This window comes from Orcinus orca, chromosome 3 (assembly GCF_937001465.1).
Source record: "Orcinus orca chromosome 3, mOrcOrc1.1, whole genome shotgun sequence".
NCBI lineage: Eukaryota > Metazoa > Chordata > Mammalia > Artiodactyla > Delphinidae > Orcinus > Orcinus orca.
In genome coordinates this window covers 18,272,775-18,287,637 of record NC_064561.1, presented here as the reverse complement: position 1 = coordinate 18,287,637, position 14,863 = coordinate 18,272,775, and the positions used below count along the sequence as shown (strand labels likewise).

Here is a 14,863-nt window from a genome sequence, read left to right as displayed (position 1 = left end):
GAAAGTCCAGAGATAAACCCATGCACCTATGGTCACCTAATCTATGACAAAGGAGGAAAGAATATACAATGGAGAAAAGACAATGGAGAAAAGACAGTCTCTTCAATAAGCTGTGCTGGGAAAACTGGACAGCTACATTAGAACACTCTCTAACACCATACACAAAAATAAACTCAAAATGGATTAAAGACCTAAATGTTAAGACCAGATACTCTAAAACTCTTAGAAAAGGCATAAAATAGGCAGAACACTCTCTGACATAAATTACAGCAATATATTTTAAAATCTACCTCCTAGAGTAATGTAAATAAAAACAGAAATAAAACATGGGACCTAATTATACTTAAAAGCTTTTGCACAGCAAAGGAAAACATAAACAAAACAAAAACACAACCCTCAGAATGGTAGAATATATTTGCAAATGAAGCAAATGACAAGAGTTTAATCTCCAAAATATACAAACTGCTCATGTAGCTCAATATCAAAAAAACAAACCCAATCAAAAAAATGGGCAGAAGATCTAAATAGACATTTCTCCAAAGAAGACATACAGATGACCAACAAACACATGAAAAGATGCTCAACATCACTAATTATTAGAGAAATGCAAGTCAAAACTACAATGAGGTATCACCTTACACTGGTCAGAATGGCCATTCATCAAAAATTCTACAAACAATAAATGCTGGAGAGGATGTGGAGAAAAGGGATCCCTTTGCACTGTTGGTGGGAATGTAAATTGGAACAAGCATTATGAAGAACAGTATGGAGGCTCTTCAAATAACTAAATATAGAACTACCATATGATCCAGCAATCCTACTCCTGGGCGTATATCTGGAGAAAACCATAATTCAAAAAGATACATGCACTCCAATGTTCATTGCAGCACTAGTTACAATAGCCAGGACATGGAAGCAACATAAATATCCATCAACCAAGGAGTGGATAAAGAAGATGTGGTACATATATACAATGGAATTATTAGCCATAAATCGAATGAAATTAATGCCATTTGCAGTATACTTGGATGGACCCAGAGATTATCATACTAAATGAAGTAAGTCAGACAGAAAAAGACAAATATATGTGTAATCTAATAACAAATGATACAAGTGAACTTATTTACAAAATAGAAACAGACTCACAGATCTCGAAATCAAACTTATGGTTACCAAAGGGGGAGAATGATAAATTAGGAGATTGGGATTAACATATACAGACTACTATATATAAAATAGATAACTAATAAGGACCTACAGTGTAGCACAGGGAACTATATTCAATACTCTGTAATAATCTATATGGGAAAATAATCTGAAAAAGAAGGGATATGTGTATTTGTATAACTGATTCACTTTGCTGTACACCTGAAACCAACACATCATTGTAAAGCAACTATACTCCAATAAAAATTTCAAAAAATAGTGAGTACATTGCAGCTTAATTCCATATGGATTAGGGCCTCAGAGTCAGCATTAGAGTTTATAGGGTCTGGGGAATAGGATTCTGGTGAGGACCCTAATGTTAGGGCTGGAGTTAAGGTTGGAGTAATGCCTCAAGGTTAGGACATTTTAGATTTAAGAATTAGGGTTAGTGTTTGGGTTGGTACCTTACAGTTAGGTGACTATCAGGATTAGGATCTTAAAAGGAATGATCCCTATCAGCTCTAAGAGCAGAGCTCTTAGACATGTTGTTAAGGAAGAAAAGAAATGCACAAAAGTGCATATTTTATAATCCCATTTTTGTAAAACGAATGGTACCAAATTTTTCTGTGTGCCATTTATGTTTATACATGTACATTCATAGGAGAATATCATTAACATTGGATAAAGGCAGGGAGTGGAGGGAAAAAGACTTTTAACTTTTAACTGCATTTTCAAAGAAGGGGTACCCATCTCTTTTGACCCCACTGATTTAATAGGGAAAGAATCATGGGTCCCCAAGCTTCCATCTTCTGCCTGGCTCCTGTCCACCTTTCCATATCCAGTCACTTGTCTGTGGACACCTTCATTTACAAGATGATGAATACAAATGATATCCACATCCTTAGGAGAGAGGCAGACCCTGCCTTTTATGGCCACAAGAGGCAAAATAGAATACAAAACACAAAATTCAAATATCTCTGATAATAAACCTAAGGCCTCTGAGAGAAGAGTCTCACATACAGAAGTCAGGGTATCATCTTTGCAGCAGACCATGCTGAAGTGGAAGCAGTGGATGTCCCTACCCCAGGTCAGCACTTGTCTCATCCAGGAGGCTGCCACTCCATAAGCCCATGGTCTCTTAAGTTATGCTAGACACTCCCCTTGCACTTAAGCCTGTGAAATTTGGCACGTGTCCCCTGAATCACCTATCATATCTTGAGGCTCTGAGCCAGCCTGCTGTGTATCTGTCTGACCACTTCTAGGGGAAGGAAAAGGAGTCTTGACCATAGCCAACCTTCTTAGTACCCTGGTGCTGCCATACCCTGATGCTCAGCATCGGCTGTAGGAAACAAATGCTAGGCTTCAACCCTAAGCAGCAAGGGTCATATTTTGACTGTCCAGTGTCTATAATTCCACAATCAGTGACTCTCTCCCAGGACAGTCTGCTGTGGGAATTCCTCCTCCTCCATATCCATGAAGGGGCCTATAGGAAATGGTTAGGGTGGGATCACTTTTCTCTCCACCTAACACTAGGTTCTCTTTCCCTGTCCCAATCTAGAACAATGTAGTCTTCCTCTGGCATGGGCCTCACAGAGCCCTCTGCTCCAGTGTTGGTGTCACATCTTGTCTCAGCCTTCTCGTCCTCATTTAGGACTTATCTCTGATTCAGGTCTCAGGCCCCTATCCTCTTAAACAGTTGAAGCTCTGCCCCAGCTCTCACTATTCTAGAATAGGAAACTAAATTGGATTTTATAAAGCTGGTGATGGAGAAGATGAGTGGCTGGAAGTGGGATGGGAAGACAGGTGAAATCTGAGGGGAAAAGAAGCAAGAGAGAAGGAGGAGTGTGTGTGCGAGACAGTGGATTGGCATTTGTCCTTGACCTGGTCTCACGTATCTGACTTGAGCACTTATGTAGAGAGGGAGGTCAGAGGTTGAAGTTGATGGTGCCACCGACAAGGGGTTTTATGATGCTCTGGACACACAAACGCTTCAGTGGCATGACACAGAGAGTGTTCCAGAAGGAGGAAGGGGTGCTTCCCCCAAGCTTGCATGGAAACTGGAACTGCTTGTGGCTCCTTGGGAAATGAAGGGTTGAGGAGCGTCGTGAGCCAGCACCTTAGCTGAAACATGAGCATTCTCATGACAGTCAAGTGAAGCAGGAGGATTCTCTAAGGGGGGACAGATGTAGTCAACAGAGGGGGGAACTAGTCATAATAAGAGATAAAATGTACCGAACACTTAAGTATATGTCACACATGACAGTTCACACTTTTTAGACGATTATCTTATTTATGTATAAAAATAAACCTACATGGAATGTGATATTGCACTACAAGAACAGAGTACAGCCTAGGTGCTCGTGTTTGAGGGTCAGCTCCTATGCAGATGAGTCATGATGTCACCATTCTCAAGTTATTTGATTGCTCAGGGTCTTAGCTCCATCATCTGTAAAAGACAAAAATAGTTGTGATTACATGAAGAAGAATAAAAGGGAACATAAATGCAAAGCACTTGACATCATAGAGGACTTATATAAACACAGTTTAACTCTCACTTATGATTATCTCCATTTTATCTGTAAGTAAACAGAGGATCAATACCTCACCCAAGACACATACTGGAGTGTACAAGTCCACATTTGAATGACTGACCCTGAAACAAGAACAGAAAATCTTATCCTTGAAAATGCATTTCCCAACAGACGCAAAACTTACAGTGCTTAATATCAAAGTGGTGAGGTGATTTATGTATCAGTCCAAAAACTTTGTACCTATCCATATTATCTTTCAAAAGTAAGTGCCAGAGACCTTCAAGATGGTGGAGGAGTAAGACAGGGAGATCACCTTCCTCCCCACAAATACATCAGAAATACATCTACACGTGGAACTCCTACAGAACACTTATTGAACGCTGGCAGAAGACCTCAGACTTCCCAAAAGGGAACAGATGCCCTCAGGCGACCTACACTCAGAGGCAGGGCCAAATCCAAAGCTGAACCCCAGGAGCTGTGCAAACAAAGAAGAGAAAGGGAAATTTCTCCCAGCAGCCTTGTGGATTAAATCTCCACAATCATCTTGATATACCCTGCATCTGTGGAATACCTGAATAGACAATGAATCATCCCAAAATTGAGGCGGTGGACTTTTGGAGCAATTGTAGACTTGGCGTTTGCTGTATGCGACTGACTAGTTTCTGGTTTTATGTTTATCTTTGTTTAGTATTTAGAGTTTATTATCACTGGTAGATTTATTGATTTGGTTGCTCTCTTCCTTTTTTTAATATGTTTATGTGTATATTTTTTCCTTTTTCTCTTTTTGTGAGTGTGTATCTGTATGCTTCTTTGTGTGATTTTGTCTGTATAGCTTTGTTGTAACATTTGTCCTAGGGTTCTGTCTGTCCGTTTTTTGGGTTTTTTCTAGTATAGTTTTTAGCACTTGTTATCATTGTTGAATTTATTTTCTGGTTTGGTTGCTCTCTTCTTTCTATTTTTTAATTACTTTTTTATTTTTAGTTTTAAACAATTTTTAAAACTTTATTTCTTTTTAATTAATTAATTAATTATTCTCTCCCTTTTCTTCTGAGCCGTGTGGTTGACAGGGTCTTGGTGCTCCAGCTGGGTGTCAGGTCTGTGCCTCTGAGGTGGGAGCGCCAAGTTCAGGATATTGGTCCACCAGAGACCTCCCAGCCCCACATAATATCAAACGGTGAAAGCAATTAGGAATTGAGGAAAGTATATCACCTCCTACCTTAACGATATCAGAACTATAAGAAAATACCACAAACAATTTCATGCCAACAAATTATATGACTTAGATGAAGTAGGCAAAGTCCCCAGAAAGCCACAAATTATTGAAACTAACTCAAGTAGAATTAGAAAACCTTACACCTATAACAAGAGACCTATAACAAGAGACTGAATTAGTAAATGAAAATTTTTCCATAAATAAAAACCCAGAGCCAAATGGCTTCACTGGTGAATCCTCCCAAATATTTTAAGAATAAATTGTACCAATCCTTCTACAAATTCTTCCATAAGTAGAGGAGGGAAGGAAGCTTTCCCAACTCATTCTGCATGGGCAGTATTAACCTGATACCAAAACCAGACAAAGGCATCACAAGAAAACAAAATTTCAGACCAGCATCGCTCATGAATACAGACACAAAAATACTCAAAAAATGTAAGCAAACTTTATTCCACAAAGAGTGTTTTACTTTGCAAATCAAAATCAACCAGGTTGTTGGAGGAACCCAAAATGGAATGCAGACTATGACAAATGAATCTAAGTGTGGTACAAATTGATTACATAATCTTGCTGCAGGGTTGCTGAAAGGAGTTAAACCAAGTAATTTTTAAAAGCAGTGTTTTCGTGGATGCTGCAAGGCTAAATACAGAAAGAATTGTACACAAACACTTCAGTAAATTGCTCACAGGGTTGGAAATTGTGAAACTACGTGCATTTTTAATTGGACAAATAAGTAAATATACTGTAGATAATTAAACCAGGTTTCTCTGGAGAAACTGTTGAAGAAGTTACACATAAGCCAAGGGGAACATTTCTAAAATGAACCCTGGTTCTACACTATATTAGAGTCTGAGGTATCAGTATGAACTCATTTACACACACACACACAGATGCATACACACCCACAGAAGCATAGAGAAATACAGAAATATATGTAAGTGTGTGTAAATGGGAACATATATTTCCAGTTCTGTCCGCTGAGAGGACCTAGAAAAAAAAATACTCCCTAGTAGCCATGAGCACACCAAAATGCCCAGATTTTGTTTTCTAAATTTCTTCTCCAATAAAAGGAACCAAAGCTCCTTGGAAAAGTGGTAGACTCCAGAACTGGGGCAGGTAAAATACAAGATAACCCTGGAGCATCTTGTGGGCTAGACAGTAAAAAAATCCTTGGGAAAAGCGGGGAGGAAGATGCAGCCATGTTAAAAAGACTCAGTATCTGATCTGAAAGAACTTATAATGGTCAAATCTGGAACAATTTGAGCAACAAAATTAACAGTGATAATAATAGATACAGCCCAAATAAAAAAATAAATATTGATGAGTCCATACAGATATAAATGACTGAATAAATAAATAAATGCAGAGAACTCTTCCTTAGAGAAGAATTCTAATTAAATGTAGAAGAACAAGAGAGGCAGAAAATCACCATTAGAACACCACAATGATAATTGCTGCAGGCAAGATCCACTGGTGATGGCAAAATTAGTGGTGAAAGTTTAAGGATAAACAGGAGTTTTGTGTAGCATCGAAGTATGACTCACTTAACTATGTATTAAATAGGGAGAAATAGTAACTACTCAGTGGAGAACGCTGGCGGATTCCACCTTAATCAGGTGATCAAGATTAATATTTCCCATATGCTGAGAAGGATACATCACCTATGTGGGATTTTTTCTTAAAAATCCATAAGCTCAATGTACTCATGAGAAAACAGCAGACAAATCCAAATTGAAGAAAGTTCTACAAAATACCTAACTGGTACTCTTCAAATGTATATAGGTCACAAAAGATATTAAGATAGAAAAATGGTCACACTTTGGAGTAGACTAAGGAGACATGACAACTAAATGAAATGTGGGATTCTGGACTGATACAGACACAGGGAGAAAATTTTACTGGAAAAATGGGGAAATCCAATTAAAGTCTGAAGTTTAGCTAATAACATTGTAACAGTGTTAATTACCTGGTTTCAATAACTGTTCTTTAAGATGTTAACTTTAGGAGAAGCTAGATGAAGACTAGTTGGGGATCTCTGTACTATCCTGCAAGTCTAAAATTATATCATATTTAAAATTTTTTAAAAGACTAAAGTTGTCACATCATTCCCTAACATACACTAGGCATGATCCAGCCCATAGTGAGGTCAGGTAGGCAGGTGACAAGCAGAGAGAGAAAAGGCAAGTGCCTTTCCAAAACACAGAAATCAGGACTCAGCATCTAGAGGCGTAAAGTGGTTCCAGATTTCCCAGCTGGGCCACAGAAAACCTGAAAAGTTAAAAGTCTGGCCACTCATACAAGCCAATTCTTCCTCCACTGTGAATTCAAAAAGCAAAGATAGGAATATTTGACAAATTAGCAAAAAGTCACATATGTATTCAACATATATTATTATATGTAATGTAATGTAATATTATATATGAATGGATAAAGAAGATGTACATATATACAATGGAATATTACTCAGCCATAAAAAGGAATGAAATTGCATCATTTGTAGAGATGTAGATAGACCTAGAGACTGTCATGCAGAGTGAAGTAAGTCAGAAAGAGAAAAACAAATATCATATATTAAAGCATACATGTGGAATCTAGAAAAATGGTACAGATGAAGCTGCTTGCAAGGCAGAAACAGAGACACAGATGTAGAGAACAAAGGTATGGACACCAAGGGGGAGGGTGAGTGGGATGAATTGGGAGACTGGGATTGACACATACACTAATATGTATAAAATAGATAAAAATAGATAACTAATGAAAAAATAGACAACTAATGTATAGCACAGGGAACTCTACTTAATGCTCTTTGGTGACCTAAATGTGAAGGAAATCCAAAAAAGAGGGGATATATGTATACATATAGCTGATTCACTTCCCTGTATAGCAGAAACTAACACAACATTGTAAAGCAACTATACTCCAATAAATAAATAAATAAAAATAAAAAGCAATAAATATGTGAGAAAAATAATAAATGTTATATTATAATTCTAATAAAATAAAATATGCAAAATCAAAAATATATATATTCTATACATAACGTATTAAACATGTATATGTATGTTATAAAATGTAATATGCACTGTTATACGTATTATATATGAATATGTAATATACATGCAATATTACAAATATTATATATTGATATTATACATTATAATCACATACTAATTATACACATATATACATATGTTATACATATATACACAGTATATTATACATATGTAATATATAATGTATATATACTGTGTATTCTTATGTTACATTATATAATATATAGTATACACATAATATATATTACATTATATATGACTTTATATATAAATATATATGACATATAAATATGTGACTATATGTATGTGACATATATGACTTTGTTCATCAACTGAGTGTTCATGCAGTACCAAATGTTCAGAGAGAGAGAGAGAATATATAGATTCTAAGAAAGATGGACCAGGGCCCAATTAAGAAAATGGAGAAGGTGGGAAGAGGCAACTATAGCAGCAGTGGTATAGTTGGTATACTATATTATAGCAGTGGTATATTGCTCCTGCCTGGAGGAACACTGGTCCAAAGCGTCCCTCTTTTGTTGCAAGGATCCTGACCACTGGGGAACCACTGAGGGGCCAAGCAGCAAAGTACTGGGGAACAGACCCTGGTGGGCCAGGGAAAAGGAACAAAATTTTTTTAAGCCAGGTGGAGCAAGACAAACAGGGAAAACCAGGACAAACAGCCCATAGAAGTGGTTGCTCCAGCCAGCTACGGGAAGACCACTGGGCCTGGGGAGCTCTACATCTTCCAGAAGCTCCTCAGTTGTGAATTAGTTCTGGGGGCTGGCAGAGTGGAAACAAGAAGGCTGAGGGGCTCTGCAGTCTGAGATAGCTTCTGTCTTACCCTTCCAAGACCTTGTTGATCCACTGGATCGCAGCTCTCTTCTCCATGTCAAGGTCTTCAGCAATGACTCGATAACCTAGCTGGGGTGGTGGGGGCAAAATCAGTGGGCCATTTCGTCTCGAGGGCATCAGCAGAGGAATCTTGCGTTTCTGTTTCCGGTGTCTGGAGCTATCAGATGGCTGTGAGCGATATAAGTTTTGTTTCTGCTCTAAGGGGCCATCCACAACCTTTTCATGCTTGGTCTTCTTCTGTGGTTCCACTGAGGCTGAAGGGCTAGACTGACAGCCTTCCTCACTGGCTTTCTTTGAAAGCACACGAGGATGCAATGAGGCTGGGCCCAGGAGCCCCGCTGCACCTGGACCACTCTTCTGCAGCTGTGGGAAACCTCTAGTGGAGCTGTATGAACTGGAGATGGCATTTCGTTTGCTGCATGAGCTCAGAAAGTAGGTCTGGGATTTCCCAATCAGGATATCTTCAGAGCTCTTGGAACAGAAGTCTCTCTTCAGAGGCCCAGGCCCGGGCACAAAGGAAGAGAGGACCCCATTGGCCATCGGCCCTCTAAACACAGACTGCGCATTCCCACCGGGGTTCGAGCCACTTCTCTGTTCGTCCTGACTCTCGGGAGCTGAGTGTCCTTTCTTTTGCTTCATTAGCCCTTTCCTGCTCTCAGCCAGGGCTGTCAGGTCCTTCTCTTCCTTGGCTCTCAGTTGACTGCTTTCTTCGAGGGCCCTCACCAGGATCTCCTTTCCACAAAAGTTTGGGAGGTGAACAGACAGTGAAGACCACATACAGATGATTATCTGCTTCAGAGCCAAAAGGAGTGTCAGTTTGCCCTTAGCAGGTGCCATCTTCGGGATCACTGAGGTACAGAACATCTTGGAGCTGTAAGCAGACAGCAGTGGCTTCTACTCCAGGGCACCGAGGAAAAGACCCCCAGAAATAAACACCAGGCTTGCTGGATTAGATATTGCCACTGATGGGCTATGATAAACAGCCGACGGTGCCAACGACGACAGGGTGAAGCCACAGGATCCTCGTATGACAGCCTGCGAGCCAGGTCCAAGGTTGGGACCGCCGAGTGAAACCGGAAAGGGAGGGGAAAACGGCGGGTGGATTGCGCAGGCCCGAGGAGCTCGGTTCTCTCCGGCTGGTCCCCGCTTCGCAGAGCAGGCGACTGCTGGCGTCGGCAAGGCCGGCTCAGGTAACCGCCCATGAGGCACAATACTGAACGGTCGGGTCCTTCAAATGGAGTCAGTGGCTCAGAGAGGTTTCCATTAGCTACTGACTGTCGGGCGTGCCGCCTGTGACGCGTTGTTGGAACGAGTGAGTGAATAAAGGGGGCGCGAGACCTGCGAGAGGCCTCGCCTGCTTCCGGACCGCTGCTGCGGGCCTCGGGTGTTGGCAAGTGGAGGACCGGCTGCCTGGGGTGCAGCCGCCCTTCCCGCGGCCAGTCCCCAGCTTCTTCGCGGGAAAGTGACTGGCGGTGTTCCCCCAACCCGAACAGCTCCGGGCTTAGCAGCGCTCAGTCTATGCTGGAGCTCTGGGGTCAGCACCGGATGCCCCAGGTGAAAGCCGTTCAGAACCTGTGCTGCCGAGATCCTGCGGGATGGCATAGCCACCCAGGCGTCTAGGGGGAAGGAGGACCCCAGGAGGGATCCCACGGGATGCGGGAAGCCAGAGTGGATGTGCTGTCCCCCATCTTCCTCTCCTTCCCAGAGAACCTTACTTTCCAGGTGCCCCTTCTTGGCTCCCCGTCCCCTTCCCTGGGAAGTAAGGTTTCCAAGACAGTTTATAATGACCAGAAGTCAAAACTTACAGGTAGAGAACTGGTATCTTTTTAGGCAGCTCTATGTCCAGGAGCTATGTTATCTGGGACCTAAAACTTGAATTCCTGTTTTGATGGTCGTGCTTTACCTTCATCCTAATCTCTGTTTTCTGCCTCTTAGCAGATCCTGTAGGCCTTTGTGTCATTCCCTTTCAGTAAGTTTGTGTCTATGGGATGGGAGAAGTGACCTGGCAATTTAAATTTGAACTCAGAATTTGGCTCCCTATAAGTATTCTGACTGAAGTTAATATTTTTAGTTGAATGGTGAATACATTAGAATATTCAGACTATATAAAAATCTTTGAGGTTTTAGTAATTACCCCCACTTCTTCGGTTTTGTTTTTTTTGTTTGTTTGTTTTGAAATCTTTTTGCCTTATTTTGAATTGTTATCACTTAGTGAGTGACCCGTGACCTTTTACCAGGCCAGGTCATTTTTCAAAGGAGTTATTCCAGTCATTGCTGCTCTCAGCAGGCAGAGGAGGGAAGTATGATTTTGTGTAACCAACATCTAAAGGGCTATACTTAAATATTCTAGTGGGTTCTAAAATTCAGGAGTTTGACTTTCATTTTTATGCAAAAAATTTTAACAAGACTGACTTAATCTCCCAGTGTTTTATCTGCCTGCTGTGCTTCAAAGCCCTTTTTAAAATGAAATAAAAGAAAAATTTATGATGGGTGGATATTCTACCACAATATGAATGGAGTTGTTCCAGGTATTTGAAGGTTCTCAGTTAAAGAATAAATCCTAATTATAGACACATTAAAATTTGTTATCCAACGAGTATCATCTTAAGGAATTTTTTCAACCATTAATTTTTAAAACAACTTTATTGAGATATAATTTATGTACTATAAAATTCACCTGTATTAATATTACACTTCAAGAATCTTTAGTAACTTTGTAAAGTGTGTAACTTTCACCAATATCTAATTTTATAACATTTCTATTAACCCAAAAAGAAAACTCATGCCTATTTGCAGTCACTTCCCATTCTTACTCACAGGCCTGGGCAACCACTAATGTACTTTTTGTCTCTATAAATTTGCCTCTTCTGGACACCTTTCATATAAACAGACTCTTACAATATATGGTCTCTTGTGCCTCGTTTCACTTAGCATGTTTTTGAGGTTCATCTGTATAGCAGCTTGTATTAGTAGTTCTTTTTTGTTGTTGTTGTTAAACAACAGAAATATATTTTCTCACAATTCTGAGATCAAGTTGTCAGCAGAGTTGATTTCTCCTGAAGCCTCTCTCCTTGGTTTGTAGATGGCCTGTGTCTTTTCTCCCTGTATCTTCATATGGTCTTTCTTTTCTCTGTGTGTGCATGTCCTGATCTCTTCTTTTAAGGACACAAGTCGAATTGGGTTTGGGCCCACTCCCAATAACCTCATTCAACCTTAATTGCCTCTTTAAAAACTCTGTATCCAAATACAGTCACATTCTGAGGTACTAGGGCTTAGGACTTCAACATATGTATTTTGCAAGGATACAATTTAACCTATAACACTCCACCCTCTCAGCCTCCAAATTTCAAGTCCTCAGATGTGAAATATATGTCCCATTCCAACAGCCACAAAAGTCAACAGCCATTCTAACAACAACTCTAAGTCTTAAATTTCATCTAAATAGCATCTAAATCAGATATGAGTGAGACTAGTGGTATGATTCATCCTGAGGCAAAATTCCTCTACAATAGTGAACCTATGAAACAAAACAAGTTATGGGCTTCCAAAATACAATGGTAGAACAGGTATTGGATAGATATTCCCATTCCAAAAGGAAGAATTGGAAAGAAGAAGGCTGACAAGTCCTAAGCAAGCCCAAAACCTAGCAGGGCAAATTCCGTTACATTTTTAATTTATTCAAAGATTTAGTTTATTATATCAACATCAGTACTAGAACTCACAACTTTTACTCTCCAGTCTGCAATATTTCTACAGCACACATTTGCGTGCTGACATTTTTTGTGTGACATTAACATATGTGGCTAATTTTAAGAAACTTCTGTGGAAAGTTCCATCAGATTTTAAGGAAATCCACTTTGGCTGAATTTTCTGTCCAACAAGGGTGGTGGCTCTGCCCTCTTCTCCCAGAATTTTATCCCCAAACCCTCTGGAACCAATGAGGAAATAGTCCTGCTGCCTGGGCCTGTGCGTTCGGGACCCATGGTGGTAGTAGCAGCTCTGCTGACCCCTGACCCACCCTTAGAGTCATTCCTCCCTGTACTCGAAGGATGATGCATGTTTGCATCCAGATATCTCTATCATCTAATTTTCTGCTTGTAGAACCCCAGAAGTCTGACAGCCTTCCTTCATTTCATCCCACCTCTGTCCTCTTCAGTCCAAGCTGACTGTGCTTCTGCTGTGATTGGATCCATGTCACACACCCATAATCTCTTTAGTAAAGACTGTCCAGCCACATCTTTGGTGTTCTCTCCTGAACACACTTTCTCATTTTTTTGCAATATGAATAGGCTGAGAATTTTTGGCCTTCAAGTTCTGGTTCCTTTTTGCATAATAATTTCTTTTTCAGTTGTCTCCCTCTCACACTTTACTATAAGCAGCAAGGAGAAACCCAGTCACAGCTTCAACATTTTGCTTAGAAGTATCCTCCGTTAAATATCCAAGTTCATTACTGACAACTTTTACTTTCTACAAAACACTAGAACACAATTTGGTCAAGTTCTCTGCCACTTTGTAACAAGGACTGCTTTTCCTCCAGTTTCCAATAACATTCCTCATATCCATCTGAGACTTCCCCAGAAGCACCTTTAACATTCATATTTGTATCAATATTCTGTTCATGATGAAATATATATAAACAGATATATATAGCATATATATATATATATATATATATATATATAAGCAGATATAGTGATAGGCGCTTTCTGTACAGTTCTCTCTTTCTGAGCTCTCAGAAGAATCACCTTGAATGACCATATTTAGTCTCTTCAAGACAATCTAGGCTTTTCTAACATGCATCTCAAAACTCTTCTCATTACCTAGTTCCAAAGCCACTTCCACATTCTTAGGTATTTGTTACAGCAATACCCAACTTCCTGGTACCAAAATCTGTTGGAGCTGCCATAACAAAGTACCTCAGAATGGGTGGCTTAAACAACAGAAATTTATTTGCTTACAATTCTGGAAGCTAGATGTCTGAGATCAAGGTGTCAGACAGGGTTGATTTCTTCTGAGGTCTCTTTCTTTGGCTTCTCCCTGTGTCTTCATGTGGTCCTTTGTCTTTATTACTTGTTTTGGCTGAAAAATATTCCATTGTATGTGTATACCACACTTGTTAATCCATTCATCAGTTGATGGACATCTGAGTTGTTTCCATTTTTGGGCTATTGTAAACAAGGCTGCTGTGAACATTTGCATACAAGTCTTTGTGGGGACACATTTTTTTTGGAGAGGATTGTCAGATGATGTAGTAAATCTATGTTTAACATTTGAAGAAACTTCCAAACTGTTTTTTCAAAGTGGTTGCTGCATTTTAAATTCCCACCAGCAAGGCATCAAAGTTTCCATTTTGCTGCTTTCTCACCAGCAGTTGTTACCGTCTGTCTCCATCTGTAGCCATTTCAGTGGGAGAGAAGTGGTATTTTATTGTAGTTTTAATATCCATTTCCCTAATAACTAATGATATTAAGCATCTTTTCATAATATTGGCCATTCATATTTCTTCTTTGGCAAAATGTCTATTCAAATATTTTGCACATCTTTAATTGGATCATTTTCCAAGTTTCAGTTCTCTATGAATTCTGGATACAAGTCCCTGATCAGATAAATAAGTTGCAAATATTTTCTACCAATCTGTGGCTTATCTTTTCACTTTATTGATGGTCTCTTTTTGAAACACAGAATTTTTTAATTTTGATGAAGTCCAATTTATCATTTTATCACCTGTGCTTTTGGTGTTATATCTAAGAAATCTTTGCCCAACTCAAGATGTGATATTGTGATTTATAGTAAGAAATATATATTTGGTTTTTGTCTCTATTTCTGACACAGAGTTCTTGATAAGAGCATCTTTTTTTCCAATGAGGTGACTGGGTGGACTCGTGGATGGTTCCTGGATGGGGACTAGTCACCAGAAAGACCAAACCATAATTAGAAGTTTGGGATTTCCAGCCCCACCGCCAGTTCTCCAGAGAGGAGAAAGGGGCTAGAAATGGACTTAATAATTGATCATGCCTATGTGAGGCAGCCTCCGTAAAATCCCAATAGCATGGGGTTCAGATAGGTTC

General features: G+C 39.6%; 1 protein-coding gene across 1 annotated transcript; it reads right to left on the bottom strand.

Moving 5' to 3' along the window:
• Window positions 1-8,780: 8,780 nt before the first annotated feature.
• LOC101288788 (nuclear envelope pore membrane protein POM 121-like) lies at window positions 8,781-10,008 on the bottom strand. The gene is given in 2 exon segments (XM_012538325.2): window positions 8,781-9,691; window positions 9,694-10,008. Coding segments are annotated over 2 exon segments (1,215 nt in total). The 5' UTR covers window positions 9,998-10,008.
• Window positions 10,009-14,863: the final 4,855 nt, after the last annotated feature.